Source organism: Notothenia rossii (genome assembly GCF_949606895.1).
Source record: "Notothenia rossii genome assembly, chromosome: 7".
Taxonomy (NCBI): Eukaryota; Metazoa; Chordata; class Actinopteri; order Perciformes; family Nototheniidae; genus Notothenia; species Notothenia rossii.
In genome coordinates, this window is record NC_136905.1 from 55,582,542 (window position 1) to 55,604,814 (window position 22,273).

The 22,273-nt window shown below is 44.2% G+C and overlaps 1 protein-coding gene across 1 annotated transcript; it reads right to left on the reverse strand.

Annotated features, from left to right (window-relative positions):
- Positions 1-12,774: 12,774 nt before the first annotated feature.
- On the reverse strand, positions 12,775-18,770 carry LOC307046418 (uncharacterized protein; the record flags this gene model as incomplete). The annotated part of the gene is made up of 3 exons (XM_079692812.1): positions 12,775-13,631; positions 18,361-18,551; positions 18,665-18,770. 3 exons carry the CDS (start codon positions 18,768-18,770, stop codon positions 12,990-12,992), a joined length of 939 nt encoding a protein of 312 aa, XP_079548938.1. The 3' UTR covers positions 12,775-12,989.
- Between the last annotated feature and the right edge of the window lie 3,503 nt (positions 18,771-22,273).

A 22,273-nucleotide genomic window follows, 5' to 3' on the forward strand; every position in this document is an offset into this window, starting at 1 on the left:
ATTTCCACTGTACGTAATAGTATTTGGTTATGGTATATTATTTATATACATCAAAGGCACAATGCACCCCTCAGAGACACACATGTATTGAGTGTGATATTTTGCATTGGTCATGTGAAATCATCTTTACATACTAGAAAACTGTAGGAGCGGCAACTTGTTTTGAAATTGAATTTTTAATATCCGATAATAAAGTTGATCTGTTTTCTTTATTCTTCTCTCTCCCCAGCTCCATCCATCACCATTCTCTGTTCCTGCAGGTCCTGCTTGCTAATCAATATTCATATTTCTTTACACAATTACAAATAAAGTCAATGTATTGTATGACATGAAGTTGTGCTTCATTCCGAGTCAATAATAAATTCATTCTGCCTTCAGCTGCAAAATTATTGTGGACAGCACCGACATCCATGTAGCTGCCCCCAGTAAGATGAACCAAGCAAAGTTGACATACTCAACATACAGCTGTACTCTTAAGTTTACATGAAGAATTTGTGAAATATTGGTAATAACAGGTTTAAATAATAATTAGTAATTAATTATATAATTTTCTCATCGTAGACGAGCAGACAGGGAGCAGATGAGAAAAGCAGAATATGCAGCTGCCATTTTCCACATGGAAAAGAGAAAGGGCCAAGTGTATTTGAGTGGACAAAAGAGAAATCCCAAATACGAAAAATAAAATTATACAATTTACAGATATGTATACAAATAAATATATATCCTATATACACCATGTATAATGATGGTGTATGATGTAGAAGGAAGTGTGGTAGATAACAAGTAAATATAGAGTTACATACAGATCCATGTTACAGCAAAAGATGGAATAACTAAGAAGCACGCAGTACAATAATAATTACACGCAACAATTAAATAACTGCTCAGCATCTCCACCACAATCCCAATCTGCTGTGTCCTGTTTTCCTCCCCTCTGCATAACACCCCATCACACATACGAAACACAACGCAGAGTCCGAGGGTGTTAAGAGTATGTTTATTTAAATGTCCTCCTCTCTACTGGCCAACACAGGGAGCATATGCTGGGTGTAGAATTGTTCCAGGAGGAGGAGATTTCCATGCCATGCAGGGTCTTTGGGGATGGGGATGATGATCCCCTCCTTCGTGGTCCACAGTAGCAGAGACTCCGGTCTGTGATGTGCAGCTGTTATATAATATACAATACATTTTTTTGAAAAACATTTGATCAAAAAATAAGGATTTGGTCAGGATCTAGAGTCAGTGTGTAGTTTATTAATTAATCAATGCTCTCTACATTAGGAAAACACATACCAGTGTAACAGAGGGAGTCACACACAGCTGTGCCTAGATAACCAAACAAATTGACAACAGGGATGCAAACTCATCAGGTATGAAAAAGGTGACAAGGATCCGAGCCCCCTGACCCCACAGAATATCGGCTTTAAAATGAGGAATAACAGAGGATTTTAGCAGTCAGAACAACTAAAGCAGCAGTGTTAATATTAACAGAAACGCCATAGAGTCACATCTAATAGAAATATATAAAAAGCATTTATTTTAATTGTGTAGCAGACAGTTTATAATTTTGGCAGCACTGTTGAGCATTTTGAAAATGTATTTTCATGCCTCTGTGCAAGGCTTAGTCTTTCTATCTTTATAGCCACTGGTGTAAAGTAACTAAGTTCATAAACTCAACAAGTACTATACTTGGGCACAATTTTGAGATACTTGTACTTTACTTAAGTATTTCAATGTTTTGCTACTTTGTACTTCTACTCCACTACAGTTCAGAGGTAAATGGTGTACTTTTACTCCACTACATGTATGTAATACCTTTAGTTACTTTACAGATGTGGATGAATGATGTGAAATAGAATCAAGTGTTAAATCAGACTTTAGTTCCACCTGGAGTAAATCCAAAAGCTACCCTGCCTGCAGTATACAAAGTCATTCAAACTAGCTGCACCTTTACCAGCTTTGATAACACTTTAATGATCAGTCATTATAAAACATATCATATTATTCTGAAATGGACCAATCTGCAAAATGACTACTTTTACTGTCGCTACTTTCACTATATTTTGATAATAATACTTTTCTACTTTTACTTGAGGAACATTTGGAATGCAGGACTTTTACTGTAACAGAGTATTCCTACACTCTGGTACTTCTACTTTTACTCAAGTACAAGAACTGAGTACTTCTACTTTTAATCAATTACAAGATATATACTTATACCACCTCTGTTTATAGCCTATGAAAAAAACGATTAGAAAACGAAGGCTAAAGCTAACGTTAGCAGATAGTGACAATGTATTCTATTTAGCTAGCTCAACGATAATATTGCGACGGGGAAAAAAAACTTTTCAGTGCACATCACGCTCTGCCGCTCCGACAGGGAGCTCTACTGTGAACACCTGAACGGCCCGTTCTAACAGCTGTTCACCAGCGGTCCAGTCTGTGCCACAGTGACTCCAGACGCACAGTTAATATTAACGAACGCACCGTAGGTAATGTAGCTGCTGAAGCTAGACCATCATCGCCGAGCAGCAGAGGCTTATCGAGCACACAGCTCGCGCTTCATTATAATATATAAAAAAAGCTCGCGGCCGCACATTAATCCGGGTCCCAGACCCCCTCCCATACCCCAAAAATATTTTTATTGCAGATCTACAGGAATCACAAAAACGACCTATTTTGGATTCAAAACGGAGAATTTCGCCGAAAGGTGACAAGTTTGCATCCCTGGACAAGATAACCAAAATCCTTGAATCTACACACAGCAAATAAACTCAAATGACACAACGAGATGTAAAAAGGAGATCACACATATAGTCGATATAGAACTGATCGCTTCAATCTGAAGAGCAACTAAAACAAAAAACGGGAGTGTATCTTGTTCTTGTGAACACTAATGTTATCCACAGCATACACAGACCACACAAAGTTCTTAAGGAGAAAACTAGTTGCTAAAACAAAACACGTTAGTGTACCTTGTTAGCTAGCTGACATTAACCTTAAACATTGCACTCATATTACTCACTGAAACCTTGTAAAGCCGGTCCCGCATGCTGGCTCTTACAGAACCGCTCCCTTTCGTGTATGTAAACCAATGCAAATTCTCCATAGGATTTTGGAAAATAGCTCGAAATAAGGTCTGTGGTTGACACACATTTAAGAGAGGGATCACGTTTTGTTCAGCCGGATAATCTCCACATGTCAACCCTACTTTTATAATTTTTGAATCATAAATCTAGTCGCCAAAAGCTAAATGCTAACGTTATGCTATAAACGAACTACAAGCCAGTACAGCAGCAGGGTCGCACGACTTCAACGTCACGCCAACTTAAGATCGTTTCAACTGACTTGCACTGAAACTGCACTTTGAACACTTTAAATATATTAACATTTTAAACTGTATATCCCGGTTATCTAGGCCCTTTTTGTTTTGTTTAATGTATACCACGTTTATCTAGGCCCTTTTTGTTTTGTTTTATGTATACATGTCACACTGTGGGAAATAGGGTGGCCATTTCCATAACACCAAAAAGGAGGACACTTTGGGATTATCTTTTAGTTTTTATCCTGGCTTCACTGAATCCTTCACACTCAAAACACAATAAGACTCTAGTGTACTAACCACAAGTTGAATGTCTATTTACGATACTTTTGCCCTTTCCTGGCTGCTTCCAAGAGTTTTTTGTTTGTAAGGAGTCTCTGGTACATGTCTGTGCACTCAAATGTGAAGTTGACACAAATTTGCAGCTCTGCCTTGACACTGTCCACATCCAGACGATTTCTCTCATTTCTCCATGCTGAGGTCATCATTGAGAACACACGTTCTGTATGTGGAGAAGATGTAGGCGCTGATCTTCCTCAGATTCACAAGTGGGACTTCTGCTTTGGAAAACAGTTTCAGATACCGCTCCTCACTGTGGCATCCTTCCATTTCTGAAGAGCTGAGAATAGCTTCCACCATGCCATATTCCTCATAGAGTCCATCCATGTCAATGTCTTTCAGGCTGCAGGCTTGGACTGCATCACTGTATTCTCCATAGGACACAGCAGTTGTGAGGCCAAGCTTTGACACTTTACTATGAAAGCTGTTCTCAGAGAAGTCATACCTTTCACTCACGTATTTCTTGGCTCTTTCATAGAAAACAAGAAAATCAGCCTCACATTTCTTAGCCAGATCAGGGGTTAGCTGCTTGAGTTTGTTGTTCACAGCAAAGCCAAAAAATGTGTCCTTTAACCTTCTCTCAAGTTTCCCTTTCAGTTCAGTCATTACCTTAAACACAGAGGTTATGCTGAATGATTTGGCCTCGAGTGTTTCAATGCAGTCTGAAAACACTTTCAGAATGTGACTGAGGAAGAGAAAATACATCTCAGATACTTCGTTGCCATCCTCTCCAAAGCATTTCCACAAAATCTTGGAGCATTCCTCCTCACCTAGACTCTGAAAGTAGCTGGTCAGGGGTCTCCAACACTTCAGGATTCTGTCAATAGATGGCAGCAGAGACAACCATCGCGTGACAACGTGCCGCAGCAGATTGCATTCCTCCACTTCCACAAACTCGCAGAATTCCTTCAACTGCGCCGTTCTGCTAGCTGAGATGCTAAAATGGCTATACACCTTAAGCACAACATTTTCAATGTCAATATCCAAGTTGCTTGCTGCATATCTTGTTGCATTGTGCAGAATATGGGCCAAACAGTTTGCAGCGAGCACGTCTTTTTGAGCCTGTTTCAGTTTCTGATAAACACTGTTGTGTTTTCCATAGTTAACGCTGGCGTTGTCTGCTGCATATGCTGACATTTTTTTCACATCTAGTCCAGACATCTCCAGTTTAGATAGCAGCTGATTTGTTATAGCTTCCGACTTTTCGTTGCTATCACTGTAAAAATCCAACAGTGCATGTTGCACGCCCTCCTCAAAGTGAAAATATCTCAGTACAATGGGGAAACACTTGATCGTACCTTTGTTTGATGCATCACTTGCCACTGAATAATGCAGTTCATTTTCTTTTATGTAATCCACATGCGTCTGGACAGAGTAGGGTGCTAGGATATTTTCGCACAAAGCTTTGGCTTTTGTTTTTCCACAGGTCATCCCTTTTGCTATTGATGAGTCGTTGTAGATTGTGCGATCAACTTTTATTCCACAGTCTACACTCCTGTATGACTGGTGATGCTTGACGGCATGATAAACTTTACAAAGTTCTGCTGCGGAGATTTTGTCATCTTGAGGCGATGAAGCTTCACGGAAAAACGATAAAAGTGAAGAGGCACCTGCGCTTTGATTGTTGCTTTTGTGCTTATCTGTGTTAGCATGTCTGTCGACAGCACCTTTTCCTTTGCTACTTACGTCCACATCGCAACGACACAACGTGCAAAAAGCATGGAAGTCGTCCTTTCGGCTTTTTGTGAGGAATCCATGCTCTTTCGACCATTCAGGATTAAATGAAGTCTTTCGTTTCGGCATTTCTGCGGTTTAACCTACCGCTAACTAGGCGGAGTTGGCTCATGAGCTAGTCTGCTAGCGCTAACGTCACTCTGTGCCACAGTGCCATGCCGTGAACGTGACGTCAAGAAGCACATGGCTAATTGTTTACGTTTATTAACCAATGAAATACAAGATATTTATTTGACATCACATTCAGCCAATAATTTGTAAGACCACAAGTCTTACAGGGATATATACTTACACATAACTTATTTTTTGTATTTCTTTGTATAATTGTCTATTTTTTTTTTATACCCTAAAAGTATAAAATGGGGATCACCTCAAAAGGAGGACAAATGAGCGTCCGGCTCAAGGCTGCGCCGGCAGACGGACACAGACATTGAAAACCGGACTGTCCGACCTAAAACCGGACGGATGGCCACCCTAGTGGGAAACGATATTTCGATATTTTTGGATGTATAACACATGTAGAATTTTTGACAATAAAGCTGAATTTGACTTTCGCATGCTTGCATATTTTAACAAAGCTTTTCATTTTAGCCACACTGAATTTAACTAGAAGTCATGGCTGTGTCAATCAACAGTCTGATATCGTTTTACAAAGATGACAAGAAGAGTGTAGATAGAGGAGAGAACCACTACAAGTCAGGACACGTAACAGTGCAGCCTAGATGAAGGTGTGCTTACCGGTGTTGCCAGGGCTAGCATGAGGGACAAGGTTTATAGTGTCGATGAGTAGTGATAGCAAGAGTACCGTTAACCTAGAGTTAATTTATTCACATTAATTCCCATCAACAAATCAATTTTATGTGTCACATGAAATCTTTATTAGGCAAGGCAAGGCAAGTTTATTTACATGACATTACATTACATTGCATTTAGCTGACGCTTTTATCCAAAGCGACTTACAATAAGTGCATTTGACCAGGAAGATACAACCTTGAAGAAAACAGAATCATATAAGTACATCAGGTTTCATCGAGCCAAACATTTCAAGTGCTACTCAACTGGCTTTAGATAAGCCAGCCCTTTATTAGTATATAAGTGCTTTGTTAGTAATTCAATCGCTCGAAGTGGAGTCTAAAGAGATGAGTTTTCAGTCTGCGCCGGAAGATGTGTAAGCTTTCTGCTGTCCAGATTTCAATGGGGAGCTCATTCCACCATTTTGGAGCCAGGATAGCAAACCCACAAGTTTTTGCTGATGGGAACTTGGGTCCCCCTCGCAGTGCGGGTGCAGCGAGCTGTTTGGCTGATGCAGAGCGGAGTGCACGTGCTGGGGTGTACGGTTTAACCATGTCCTGGATGTAGGAAGGGCCAGATCCATTCGCAGCATGGTACGCAAGTACCAGTGTCTTGAAGTGGATTCTAGCAGTAACTGGAAGCCAGTGAAGGGTGCGGAGGAGCGGCATGGTGTGGGAGAATTTTGGAAGGTTGAAGACCAGACGAGCCGCTGCATTCTGGATGAGCTGCAGAGGTCGGATGGCACATGCAGGTAGACCAGCCAGGAGGGAGTTGCAGTAGTCTAGGCGTGAGATAACGAGAGCCTGGACCAGAACCTGCGCTGATTTCTGGGTCAGCTGGGGACGTATCCTCCTGATGTTGTAAAGCGTGTATCTGCAGCAGCAGGTTGTAGCAGCAATGTTTGCAGTGAAGGACAGTTTGTCATCTAGGATCACACCCAGATTCCTTGCAGTCTGAGTCGGGGAAACAACAGAGTAGCCGATTTATATAGCACTTTTCAACACAAGGCCATTCAAAGTGCTTTACAAAACATGAAAGACATTAAGAAAATGGCATTTAAAATCAGTCATTAAAAAGAAAAGCTAATAAAATAAACATTAAAAGAAAAAATACATGGATAAAAGTTACAGTGCAGTCTAAGATATGAATAGTTCAATTAAAAGCAGCGACAAAAAGAAAAGTCTTCAGCCTGGATTTAAACGTAGTAAGAGTTGCAACGGACCTGCAGGTTTCTGGGAGTTTGTTCCAGATATTTGGAGCATAATAACTGAACGCTGCTTTACCATGTTTAGTTCTGACTCTGGGGACAGAAAGCTGACCAGTCCCTGAAGACCTGAGAGATCTGGATGGTTCATAATTTAGCAGGAGGTCAGAAATGTATTTTTTGTCCTAAACCATTCAGTGCTTTATAAACAGCAGCAGTATTTTGAAATAAATTCTTTGACACACAGGAAGCCAGTGTAAAGACTTCAGAACAGGAGTGATGTGATCCACTTTCTTAGTGTTAGTGAGGACTCGAGCAGCAGCTTTCTGGATCAGCTGCAGCTTTCTAATAGATTTTTTAGTGAGACCTGTGAAGACACCATTGCAGTAGTCCAGTCTACTCAATCAATCAATCAATCAATGTTTATTTATATAGCCCAATATCACAAATGTTACATTTGTCTCAGTGGACTTCACAGTTTGTACAGAATATCAGTATGACAATACGACACCCTCTGTCCTTAGACCCTCACATCGTACAAGGAAAGACTTCCAGAGAAAACCCAGTTTACTGAAGATAAAAGCATGGACACGTTTTTCCAAATCCTGCTGTGACATTAGTCTTTTAAACCTAGATATGTTTAGGTGATAGTAAGCTGATTTAGTAACTGTTTTAATGTGACTGTTGAAACCAATAACTAATTTAACCCGCTGACAAGAGAGCCCACCTCCGAAGATCGTGACTGGCTGAGGGACAGACTCAGGGGCAGGTTTTCAGGAATTTCTTGGCTTCTCTCCCCCGAGCCAGAAGAGGAACACTACAGTTTGGAAACACTTACTGTTCCTGAAATTATCAAATCTGTTGGGCATCAGGGACCTGAGGCAATTGTGGCAAGCATGGCATTGTCTGAGGAGCAACAGAGGGCAATTCAGGTGGCTACCACTGGTCAGCGAACCAACCCAAACTGGCATTTGTTCAGGAAAGGAAGGTTGACTGCCAGCAACTTTGGAGCTGTCCTGAGGTCAAAGCGTGTGACTGCTTCCTTTATTGCCAGGGTGCTAGGGCAACAACAGGCCCTTGATGGTGTTTTGTCTGTACAGTGGGGGACTATGAATGAATGTGAGGGCGTCAGGGCATTCACCACTGCAACCCAGATGCAGGTCCATGAGTCAGATTTGTGGCTCTCTGTGAGCCTCTCCGCTCACACAGGGTTCAAACAGGGACGGAAAGAGCAGATTGGTTGACCATAGGCGTTTATTATCTCCAAACAACAATATGCGCGGGTCTCAAACGTTGCCCGGGTGGGAAACTTCACAGGTCCTTTCGCGACCTTCCAGGATCCCGCCTACTGCATAACAGAACAGAACCAGGTTACGACATGCTTTTCTTCCCGCACTGATTACCTGATTCCGATCAGCTGTCTGGCCTCCGGCCGAGCCACTCCCTTCACTACAGCAGCCCCGCTGCCACACTCTCCCTATCAGGATTGTTGGGGGCATCTCCAGATGGTCTGGTAGGGTCTTCCGCGGTGCTGGAGGTAAAGTGTCCCTACGGAGCCAGGGAAATGACAATTAGTGAAGCATTGGAAATCAAGGGCTTCTGTGTCAGTAAGGAAGGAGAAACATTCAGCCTGCGTGAGGAACATCCTTACTGGCACCAACTGCAAGGTCAGCTTCACCTCACTGCAAGAAAGAAGAAGAAATAAAAAATGTGTGAATTGTTTTTAATTTACATTTACTCGCCTTTGCAATGTTGTGGTTGTTAGAGTGTTAGGTTTCCTGTCAGCTCGTCTGTTGGGAAGATATAAAATATTAGTTTCATGGAAGTCACACCGTCACATATACTGTAAGAGCATTAAGACATACAGTACATAGGATAAAACAAAACATCTAAAGATATAACCTTGCACTTTGATAAGTCTCGTGAACATTTTCACTATTTTGACATTTTATAGATGAAAATTGAACTAAAGAAATAAATGGTAGATTAATCCATATCGAAAATAGGTGTCAGCTGCTACACTAATTATAAGAGTTATATTTCTTAATTAATTAAGATAAGATATTACTGTATTGATCCCAATTTGGGAAATGTTTGTGTTGCAGCAGCATAACAAGAAAAACAAAATATAAGTTATTATATATACAAAAGTATTTGAGGGATGGAATATTAAATTGAATATAAATGTAAAATGTACATGTGATTTTACGTCCAAGAGAAGCTATGGAGCAGAGTTCTCTGCCAGCCAGAGGTGATTTGTTATTAGTTCAATATGTCAAACTGATTTCCCTGACTACAATCTTTAGTTACATGGTGTAACGTTATGCTGCTTGTACTAATTAGACTTATCATATAAGCCACATAGGTTTTAATAGGATGTATTCATTATCTTTACTTATGTTGCGGTCTTTTCAGCAGCGCCATCTCTAAAACGGCGATACAGTCACTACCCATCATTTACATTTCACCGTGACATGCACAAAAATGTAACGTCAGCTTACCTCATGGCAAGAATCCAGACTCTCCTTTGGAAAACATTGGCCGGGAAACGATAGAACAAGCACGTTTCATGCGAAGACCTGTGGCTAGGGTGGCCATTTCCATAACACCAAAAAGGAGGACACTTTGGGATTATCTTTTAGTTTTTATCCTGGCTTCACTGAATCCTTCACACTCAAAACACAATAAGACTCTAGTGTACTAACCACAAGTTGAATGTCTATTTACGATACTTTTGCCCTTTCCTGGCTGCTTCCAAGAGTTTTTTGTTTGTAAGGAGTCTCTGGTACATGTCTGTGCACTCAAATGTGAAGTTGACACAAATTTGCAGCTCTGCCTTGACACTGTCCACATCCAGACGATTTCTCTCATTTCTCCATGCTGAGGTCATCATTGAGAACACACGTTCTGTATGTGCATTGCTACATGGGATGGAGAAGATGTAGGCGCTGATCTTCCTCAGATTCACAAGTGGGACTTCTGCTTTGGAAAACAGTTTCAGATACCGCTCCTCACTGTGGCATCCTTCCATTTCTGAAGAGCTGAGAATAGCTTCCACCATGCCATATTCCTCATAGAGTCCATCCATGTCAATGTCTTTCAGGCTGCAGGCTTGGACTGCATCACTGTATTCTCCATAGGACACAGCAGTTGTGAGGCCAAGCTTTGACACTTTACTATGAAAGCTGTTCTCAGAGAAGTCATACCTTTCACTCACGTATTTCTTGGCTCTTTCATAGAAAACAAGAAAATCAGCCTCACATTTCTTAGCCAGATCAGGGGTTAGCTGCTTGAGTTTGTTGTTCACAGCAAAGCCAAAAAATGTGTCCTTTAACCTTCTCTCAAGTTTCCCTTTCAGTTCAGTCATTACCTTAAACACAGAGGTTATGCTGAATGATTTGGCCTCAAGTGCTTCAATGCAGTCTGAAAACACTTTCAGAATGTGACTGAGGAAGAGAAAATACATCTCAGATACTTCGTTGCCATCCTCTCCAAAGCATTTCCACAAAATCTTGGAGCATTCCTCCTCACCTAGACTCTGAAAGTAGCTGGTCAGGGGTCTCCAACACTTCAGGATTCTGTCAATAGATGGCAGCAGAGACAACCATCGCGTGACAACGTGCCGCAGCAGATTGCATTCCTCCACTTCCACAAACTCGCAGAATTCCTTCAACTGCGCCGTTCTGCTAGCTGAGATGCTAAAATGGCTATACACCTTAAGCACAACATTTTCAATGTCAATATCCAAGTTGCTTGCTGCATATCTTGTTGCATTGTGCAGAATATGGGCTAAACAGTTTGCAGCGAGCACGTCTTTTTGAGCCTGTTTCAGTTTCTGATAAACACTGTTGTGTTTTCCATAGTTAACGCTGGCGTTGTCTGCTGCATATGCTGACATTTTTTTCACATCTAGTCCAGACATCTCCAGTTTAGATAGCAGCTGATTTGTTATAGCTTCCGACTTTTCGTTGCTATCACTGTAAAAATCCAACAGTGCATGTTGCACGCCCTCCTCAAAGTGAAAATATCTTAGTACAATGGGGAAACACTTGATCGTACCTTTGTTTGATGCATCACTTGCCACTGAATAATGCAGTTCATTTTCTTTTATGTAATCCACATGCGTCTGGACAGAGTAGGGTGCTAGGATATTTTCGCACAAAGCTTTGGCCTTTGTTTTTCCACAGGTCATCCCTTTTGCTATTGATGAGTCGTTGTAGATTGTGCGATCAACTTTTATTCCACAGTCTACACTCCTGTATGACTGGTGATGCTTGACGGCATGATAAACTTTACAAAGTTCTGCTGCGGAGATTTTGTCATCTTGAGGCGATGAAGCTTCAGGGAAAAACGATAAAAGTGAAGAGGCACCTGCGCTTTGATCATTGCTTTTGTGCTTATCTGTGTTAGCATGTCTGTCGACAGCACCTTTTCCTTTGCTACTTACCTCCACATCGCAACGACACAACGTGCAAAAAGCATGGAAGTCGTCCTTTCGGCTTTTTGTGAGGAATCCATGCTCTTTCGACCATTCAGGATTAAATAAAGTCTTTCGTTTCGGCATTTCTGCGGTTTAACCTACCGCTAACTAGGCGGAGTTGGCTCATGAGCTAGTCTGCTAGCGCTAACGTCACTCTGTGCCACAGTGCCATGCCGTGAACGTGACGTCAAGAAGCACATGGCTAATTGTTTACGTTTATTAACCAATGAAATACAAGATATTTATTTGACATCACATTCAGCCAATAATTTGTAAGACCACAAGTCTTACAGGGATATATACTTACACATAACTTATTTTTTGTATTTCTTTGTATAATTGTCTATTTTTTTTTTATACCCTAAAAGTATAAAATGGGGATCACCTCAAAAGGAGGACAAATGAGCGTCCGGCTCAAGGCTGCGCCGGCAGACGGACACAGACATTGAAAACCGGACTGTCCGACCTAAAACCGGACGGATGGCCACCCTAGTGGGAAACGATATTTCGATATTTTTGGATGTATAACACATGTAGAATTTTTGACAATAAAGCTGAATTTGACTTTCGCATGCTTGCATATTTTAACAAAGCTTTTCATTTTAGCCACACTGAATTTAACTAGAAGTCATGGCTGTGTCAATTAACAGTCTGATATCGTTTTACAAAGATGACAAGAAGAGTGTAGATAGAGGAGAGAACCACTACAAGTCAGGACACGTAACAGTGCAGCCTAGATGAAGGTGTGCTTACCGGTGTTGCCAGGGCTAGCATGAGGGACAAGGTTTATAGTGTCGATGAGTAGTGATAGCAAGAGTACCGTTAACCTAGAGTTAATTTATTCACATTAATTCCCATCAACAAATCAATTTTATGTGTCACATGAAATCTTTATTAGGCAAGGCAAGGCAAGTTTATTTACATGACATTACATTACATTGCATTTAGCTGACGCTTTTATCCAAAGCGACTTACAATAAGTGCATTTGACCAGGAAGATACAACCTTGAAGAAAACAGAATCATATAAGTACATCAGGTTTCATCGAGCCAAACATTTCAAGTGCTACTCAACTGGCTTTAGATAAGCCAGCCCTTTATTAGTATATAAGTGCTTTGTTAGTAATTCAATCGCTCGAAGTGGAGTCTAAAGAGATGAGTTTTCAGTCTGCGCCGGAAGATGTGTAAGCTTTCTGCTGTCCAGATTTCAATGGGGAGCTCATTCCACCATTTTGGAGCCAGGATAGCAAACCCACAAGTTTTTGCTGATGGGAACTTGGGTCCCCCTCGCAGTGCGGGTGCAGCGAGCTGTTTGGCTGATGCAGAGAGGAGTGCACGTGCTGGGGTGTACGGTTTAACCATGTCCTGGATGTAGGAAGGGCCAGATCCATTCGCAGCATGGTACGCAAGTACCAGTGTCTTGAAGTGGATTCTAGCAGTAACTGGAAGCCAGTGAAGGGTGCGGAGGAGCGGCATGGTGTGGGAGAATTTTGGAAGGTTGAAGACCAGACGAGCCGCTGCATTCTGGATGAGCTGCAGAGGTCGGATGGCACATGCAGGTAGACCAGCCAGGAGGGAGTTGCAGTAGTCTAGGCGTGAGATAACGAGAGCCTGGACCAGAACCTGCGCTGATTTCTGGGTCAGCTGGGGACGTATCCTCCTGATGTTGTAAAGCGTGTATCTGCAGCAGCAGGTTGTAGCAGCAATGTTTGCAGTGAAGGACAGTTTGTCATCTAGGATCACACCCAGATTCCTTGCAGTCTGAGTCGGGGAAACAACAGAGTAGCCGATTTATATAGCACTTTTCAACACAAGGCCATTCAAAGTGCTTTACAAAACATGAAAGACATTAAGAAAATGGCATTTAAAATCAGTCATTAAAAAGAAAAGCTAATAAAATAAACATTAAAAGAAAAAATACATGGATAAAAGTTACAGTGCAGTCTAAGATATGAATAGTTCAATTAAAAGCAGCGACAAAAAGAAAAGTCTTCAGCCTGGATTTAAACGTAGTAAGAGTTGCAACGGACCTGCAGGTTTCTGGGAGTTTGTTCCAGATATTTGGAGCATAATAACTGAACGCTGCTTTACCATGTTTAGTTCTGACTCTGGGGACAGAAAGCTGACCATTCCCTGAAGACCTGAGAGATCTGGATGGTTCATAATTTAGCAGGAGGTCAGAAATGTATTTTTTGTCCTAAACCATTCAGTGCTTTATAAACAGCAGCAGTATTTTGAAATCAATTCTTTGACACACAGGAAGCCAGTGTAAAGACTTCAGAACAGGAGTGATGTGATCCACTTTCTTAGTGTTAGTGAGGACTCGAGCAGCAGCTTTCTGGATCAGCTGCAGCTTTCTAATAGATTTTTTAGTGAGACCTGTGAAGACACCATTGCAGTAGTCCAGTCTACTCAATCAATCAATCAATCAATGTTTATTTATATAGCCCAATATCACAAATGTTACATTTGTCTCAGTGGACTTCACAGTTTGTACAGAATATCAGTATGACAATACGACACCCTCTGTCCTTAGACCCTCACATCGTACAAGGAAAAACTTCCAGAGAAAACCCAGTTTACTGAAGATAAAAGCATGGACACGTTTTTCCAAATCCTGCTGTGACATTAGTCTTTTAAACCTAGATATGTTTAGGTGATAGTAAGCTGATTTAGTAACTGTTTTAATGTGACTGTTGAAACCAATAACTAATTTAACCCGCTGACAAGAGAGCCCACCTCCGAAGATCGTGACTGGCTGAGGGACAGACTCAGGGGCAGGTTTTCAGGAATTTCTTGGCTTCTCTCCCCCGAGCCAGAAGAGGAACACTACAGTTTGGAAACACTTACTGTTCCTGAAATTATCAAATCTGTTGGGCATCAGGGACCTGAGGCAATTGTGGCAAGCATGGCATTGTCTGAGGAGCAACAGAGGGCAATTCAGGTGGCTACCACTGGTCAGCGAACCAACCCAAACTGGCATTTGTTCAGGAAAGGAAGGTTGACTGCCAGCAACTTTGGAGCTGTCCTGAGGTCAAAGCGTGTGACTGCTTCCTTTATTGCCAGGGTGCTAGGGCAACAACAGGCCCTTGATGGTGTTTTGTCTGTACAGTGGGGGACTATGAATGAATGTGAGGGCGTCAGGGCATTCACCACTGCAACCCAGATGCAGGTCCATGAGTCAGATTTGTGGCTCTCTGTGAGCCTCTCCGCTCACACAGGGTTCAAACAGGGACGGAAAGAGCAGGTTGGTTGACCACAGGCGTTTATTATCTCCAAACAACAATATGCGCGGGTCTCAAACGTTGCCCGGGTGGGAAACTTCACAGGTCCTTTCGCGACCTTCCAGGATCCCGCCTACTGCATAACAGAACAGAACCAGGTTACGACATGCTTTTCTTCCCGCACTGATTACCTGATTCCGATCAGCTGTCTGGCCTCCGGCCGAGCCACTCCCTTCACTCCAGCAGCCAGCGCCCAAACCACACCCCGCTGCCACATACCCCCACCGCCCGACTCAGGCCGGGATCCCGCCGGCCGCAAGCTGACTCTCCCCCCCCCTCCTCCGCCGAGCGAGAGAGGAAATCAGCCACGACCATCCCGTTACCCGGCCTGTGGATCACCTTGAAGTTGAAAGGCTGTAACGCCAGATACCACCGAGTGATCCGAGCGTTGGCATCCTTCATGCGGTGGAGCCACTGGAGCGGGGCATGGTCCGACCAGAGGGTGAAAGGGCGCCCCAGGAGGTAGTACCGCAGGGCGCCGACCGCCCACCGTATGGCGAGGCACTCCTTTTCCACCGTACTGTAGTTCACCTCCCTCTGGGCGAGCTTACGGCTAATGTACAGTAAGGGGCGGTCGTCCCCCTCTACGTGCTGGGACAAAACGGCCCCCACCCCACTGTTCGTTTTTTCGTCTTGGGCGCCAGACAGGCTGAAATGGCGGTTGTTTTCTCTATCTGTGGCCGCACCTGCCCGCCGCCCAAGTGGTACCCCAGATACCGTACCTCCCTCCGTCCAACCGCACACTTCTTCGGGTTGGCCGTGAGCCCCGCCTGCCTCAGGGACTCGAGCACCGCCCCCACCTGCTGCATATGCTGCTCCCATGTCTCACTGTGAATGATGACATCATCCAAGTAAGCAGCAGCATATGCAGAGTGGGGACGCAGCACCCGGTCCATGAGCCGCTGGAAGGTGGCTGGAGCTCCGAACAACCCGAAAGGAAGTGTGATGAATTGGTATAAACCATACGTAGTGGAGAAGGCCGTTTTTTCCTTAGATTCTGGAGAAAGGGGAATCTGCCAATAGCCTTTGGTTAAATCCAGCGTCGTGTAAAAGCGAGCAGTGCCTAGCCGATCCAGGAGTTCGTCGACCCGGGGCATTGGATAAGCATCAAATTTGGACACCTCGTTCACCCTGCGGTAGTCCACACAGAACCGGATTGACCCGTCGGACTTACGTACCAGCACGACGGGGCAACACCAGTCACTGGTGGACTCTTCTATCACTCCCATCTCTAGCATAGCCTGAAGCTCCGCCTGAACAATTTTCCTCCTGTGTTCAGGCAGCCGATAGGGCCGTGAACGAATGGCCACGCCCGGGGGCGTTTCTATGCGGTGGTGTATGAGAGAGGTGCGCCCTGGCAGCGTAGAGAACACGTCGGCAAACTGCCTTTGCACCGAAGCAACATCTGCTCTCTGGCCCGGTGAGAGATTGTCGCCACACCACAACAGACCGGGGCTACTTTGTTGCTTTTAATGACCTCCGGTCCCAACTCATCTCTCTCATTCACCGTGGTGGCCAGAGAAACCGACGCCACCTCCCTCCATGCTTTCAGGAGGTTAAGGTGGTAAATCTGTGTTGCTCCCCCCCTGTCAGAACGTACCACCTCATAATCTACATCCCCCACTCGTCGTGTGACCACGAAGGGTCCTTGCCACTTGGCGAGTAGTTTAGAGCTAGAGGATGGGAGTAATACAAGCACTTTATCTCCCGGTGAAAATTGTCTCAGTTTTGACCCTCTGTTGTACAGGCGCTGCTGACGTTCCTGAGCCTGGAGCAAATTCTCCCATGATATCTGCCCCAGTGAGTGGAGTTTTGCTCGCAGGTCCATAACGTACTGTATTTCGTTCTTACTGGTGCTTGGACCCTCCTCCCAGTTTTCCTTAACGAGGTCCCAAAACACCCCGGGGCTTCCTACCAAATAACAGCTCGAAGGGAGAAAATCCCGTGGAGGACTGGGGCACCTCCCGCACTGCAAACAACAGAGGATCTAGCCATTTATCCCAATTACAGCTATCTTCGTGAGCGAACTTACGAACCATGTTCTTTAGTGTTTTGTTAAACCGTTCCACCAGGCCGTCGGTCTGCGGATGGTAAACACTAGTCCGTATTGAATGGACACCCAATAGTTCATACAGCTCGCGTAGTGTGCGTGACATAAACTGTGTGCCCTGGTCAGTCAGGATCTCTTTCGGGATCCCGACTCGGGAGATAATGTGAAACAGTGCCTGCGCGACGCTCTTTGCAGAGATATTACGCAGCGGCACTGCCTCAGGATATCGCGTTGCATAATCCACTAGGACTAGTACAAAGCGATAACCCTGTGCACTCCGGTCTAATGGCCCGATGAGGTCCATTCCAACTCTCTCAAAAGGCACCTCAATCAATGGTAACGGGCGCAAAGGCGCTCTGGGGATGGCCGGCGGGTTAACCAGCTGACATTCACGGCAAGATGCACACCACCGCTTCACATCTGTGCGAATGCCCGGCCAATAAAATCGGGCCATTATCCGGTGTAGTGATTTGTCGTACCCTAGGTGACCTGACATGGGGTTATAATGAGCCGCCTGGAAAACCATTTCCCGACGGCTTTTTGGCACCAACAACTGGGTATTTATCTCTCCTGTCTGTGTGTCACGGCTTACACAATACAGCCTGTCCCTAACCACCGTAAAGTGTGGGTGAGTGAGTGCTGCATTTGGGTGTAGCTGGGAGCCATCAATACTCACCACCTGGCCGAAGGCGTGCTGAAGGGTCTCGTCCCTCGACTGTTCGAGGGGGAAATCTTCCACGGGAAACACCAGCGGGTCCAGAGGGACCTCCGCGGTCCCCTCCGTGTCCGTTTCCCCCTCGACGTCATTAGCCGCCTCCGACTCTCCACTAAACACAGCACCCAACTCACATTTCCCTGCCGTCCGTGAACGCACCCCCATAGCCCCCGCTAGCTTAGCAAACCCCGGCCAATTCGTTCCCAAAATCAGAGGGTGCGTAAGGCGAGTGCTAACTCCAGCCCTGACTCTATGCTTTTTTCCCTTATAAGAAATTTCCAGCGTCACCTCCGGGTACTGGTGAATATCCCCATGCACACACCTCACCTTCACCCACGATGCTTCAATCAATGCACCAGGCCGAACCAGGTGCTGATGGATCATCGTCTGATTACAGCCCGTGTCCATCAGAGCCTGGTGTGTACCCCCCTGTATACATACCGGTATACGGTACGTCCCTTCCAAATCGGCGTGCTGCCAAGCCGGTCCAGGATGGCCTTTCTCAGATGCCGGTACACATGCCGAGAGGCTGCTGGCAGGCTGTGGGCGGCTAGCTGCGCACTCCCAGATAGCAGAGGCAATAGCCGCGCTGCCCACTCCTCCTCCGGCCACCCGCACGCCGCCGCTGTGCCCTCAAAGATGTCCAGGTATGCCTCCGGATCATCCTTTGCCGTCAATTTCTGGAGGGCAATTGAAGGCGGTCGGGCCGGGTTGGTAGCGGGATCGGCCTCCCGAGCGGCCGGACGCTGCAGCAGCTCCCGTAGGAGAGCCCGGTCCTCGCGCTGGCTCGAGGCGATCCCGAGCAGAGCCTCGCTCTGCTGTCGCTGTAGTGCTGTGGTGGTCTCCTGCATGTGAGCGAGACGTTGGAGGGCCTGACCCAGCGGGGTTTCTCCTTCCGAAATCAGGTCCCTGTTCAGGTGCCACTGTGAGCCTCTCCGCTCACACAGGGTTCAAACAGGGACGGAAAGAGCAGATTGGTTGACCATAGGCGTTTATTATCTCCAAACAACAATATGCGCGGGTCTCAAACGTTGCCCGGGTGGGAAACTTCACAGGTCCTTTCGCGACCTTCCAGGATCCCGCCTACTGCATAACAGAACAGAACCAGGTTACGACATGCTTTTCTTCCCGCACTGATTACCTGATTCCGATCAGCTGTCTGGCCTCCGGCCGAGCCACTCCCTTCACTACAGCAGCCCCGCTGCCACACTCTCCCTATCAGGATTGTTGGGGGCATCTCCAGATGGTCTGGTAGGGTCTTCCGCGGTGCTGGAGGTAAAGTGTCCCTACGGAGCCAGGGAAATGACAATTAGTGAAGCATTGGAAATCAAGGGCTTCTGTGTCAGTAAGGAAGGAGAAACATTCAGCCTGCGTGAGGAACATCCTTACTGGCACCAACTGCAAGGTCAGCTTCACCTCACTGCAAGAAAGAAGAAGAAATAAAAAATGTGTGAATTGTTTTTAATTTACATTTACTCGCCTTTGCAATGTTGTGGTTGTTAGAGTGTTAGGTTTCCTGTCAGCTCGTCTGTTGGGAAGATATAAAATATTAGTTTCATGGAAGTCACACCGTCACATATACTGTAAGAGCATTAAGACATACAGTACATAGGATAAAACAAAACATCTAAAGATATAACCTTGCACTTTGATAAGTCTCGTGAACATTTTCACTATTTTGACATTTTATAGATGAAAATTGAACTAAAGAAATAAATGGTAGATTAATCCATATTGAAAATAGGTGTCAGCTGCTACACTAATTATAATAGTTATATTTCTTAATTAATTAAGATAAGATATTACTGTATTGATCCCAATTTGGGAAATGTTTGTGTTGCAGCAGCATAACAAGAAAAACAAAATATAAGTTATTATATATACAAAAGTATTTGAGGGATGGAATATTAAATTGAATATAAATGTAAAATGTACATGTGATTTTACGTCCAAGAGAAGCTATGGAGCAGAGTTCTCTGCCAGCCAGAGGTGATTTGTTATTAGTTCAATATGTCAAACTGATTTCCCTGACTACAATCTTTAGTTACATGGTGTAACGTTATGCTGCTTGTACTAATTAGACTTATCATATAAGCCACATAGGTTTTAATAGGATGTATTCATTATCTTTACTTATGTTGCGGTCTTTTCAGCAGCGCCATCTCTAAAACGGCGATACAGTCACTACCCATCATTTACATTTCACCGTGACATGCACAAAAATGTAACGTCAGCTTACCTCATGGCAAGAATCCAGACTCTCCTTTGGAAAACATTGGCCGGGAAACGATAGAACAAGCACGTTTCATGCGAAGACCTGTGGCTAGGGTGGCCATTTCCATAACACCAAAAAGGAGGACACTTTGGGATTATCTTTTAGTTTTTATCCTGGCTTCACTGAATCCTTCACACTCAAAACACAATAAGACTCTAGTGTACTAACCACAAGTTGAATGTCTATTTACGATACTTTTGCCCTTTCCTGGCTGCTTCCAAGAGTTTTTTGTTTGTAAGGAGTCTCTGGTACATGTCTGTGCACTCAAATGTGAAGTTGACACAAATTTGCAGCTCTGCCTTGACACTGTCCACATCCAGACGATTTCTCTCATTTCTCCATGCTGAGGTCATCATTGAGAACACACGTTCTGTATGTGCATTGCTACATGGGATGGAGAAGATGTAGGCGCTGATCTTCCTCAGATTCACAAGTGGGACTTCTGCTTTGGAAAACAGTTTCAGATACCGCTCCTCACTGTGGCATCCTTCCATTTCTGAAGAGCTGAGAATAGCTTCCACCATGCCATATTCCTCATAGAGTCCATCCATGTCAATGTCTTTCAGGCTGCAGGCTTGGACTGCATCACTGTATTCTCCATAGGACACAGCAGTTGTGAGGCCAAGCTTTGACACTTTACTATGAAAGCTGTTCTCAGAGAAGTCATACCTTTCACTCACGTATTTCTTGGCTCTTTCATAGAAAACAAGAAAATCAGCCTCACATTTCTTAGCCAGATCAGGGGTTAGCTGCTTGAGTTTGTTGTTCACAGCAAAGCCAAAAAATGTGTCCTTTAACCTTCTCTCAAGTTTCCCTTTCAGTTCAGTCATTACCTTAAACACAGAGGTTATGCTGAATGATTTGGCCTCAAGTGCTTCAATGCAGTCTGAAAACACTTTCAGAATGTGACTGAGGAAGAGAAAATACATCTCAGATACTTCGTTGCCATCCTCTCCAAAGCATTTCCACAAAATCTTGGAGCATTCCTCCTCACCTAGACTCTGAAAGTAGCTGGTCAGGGGTCTCCAACACTTCAGGATTCTGTCAATAGATGGCAGCAGAGACAACCATCGCGTGACAACGTGCCGCAGCAGATTGCATTCCTCCACTTCCACAAACTCGCAGAATTCCTTCAACTGCGCCGTTCTGCTAGCTGAGATGCTAAAATGGCTATACACCTTAAGCACAACATTTTCAATGTCAATATCCAAGTTGCTTGCTGCATATCTTGTTGCATTGTGCAGAATATGGGCTAAACAGTTTGCAGCGAGCACGTCTTTTTGAGCCTGTTTCAGTTTCTGATAAACACTGTTGTGTTTTCCATAGTTAACGCTGGCGTTGTCTGCTGCATATGCTGACATTTTTTTCACATCTAGTCCAGACATCTCCAGTTTAGATAGCAGCTGATTTGTTATAGCTTCCGACTTTTCGTTGCTATCACTGTAAAAATCCAACAGTGCATGTTGCACGCCCTCCTCAAAGTGAAAATATCTCAGTACAATGGGGAAACACTTGATCGTACCTTTGTTTGATGCATCACTTGCCACTGAATAATGCAGTTCATTTTCTTTTATGTAATCCACATGCGTCTGGACAGAGTAGGGTGCTAGGATATTTTCGCACAAAGCTTTGGCCTTTGTTTTTCCACAGGTCATCCCTTTTGCTATTGATGAGTCGTTGTAGATTGTGCGATCAACTTTTATTCCACAGTCTACACTCCTGTATGACTGGTGATGCTTGACGGCATGATAAACTTTACAAAGTTCTGCTGCGGAGATTTTGTCATCTTGAGGCGATGAAGCTTCAGGGAAAAACGATAAAAGTGAAGAGGCACCTGCGCTTTGATCATTGCTTTTGTGCTTATCTGTGTTAGCATGTCTGTCGACAGCACCTTTTCCTTTGCTACTTACCTCCACATCGCAACGACACAACGTGCAAAAAGCATGGAAGTCGTCCTTTCGGCTTTTTGTGAGGAATCCATGCTCTTTCGACCATTCAGGATTAAATAAAGTCTTTCGTTTCGGCATTTCTGCGGTTTAACCTACCGCTAACTAGGCGGAGTTGGCTCATGAGCTAGTC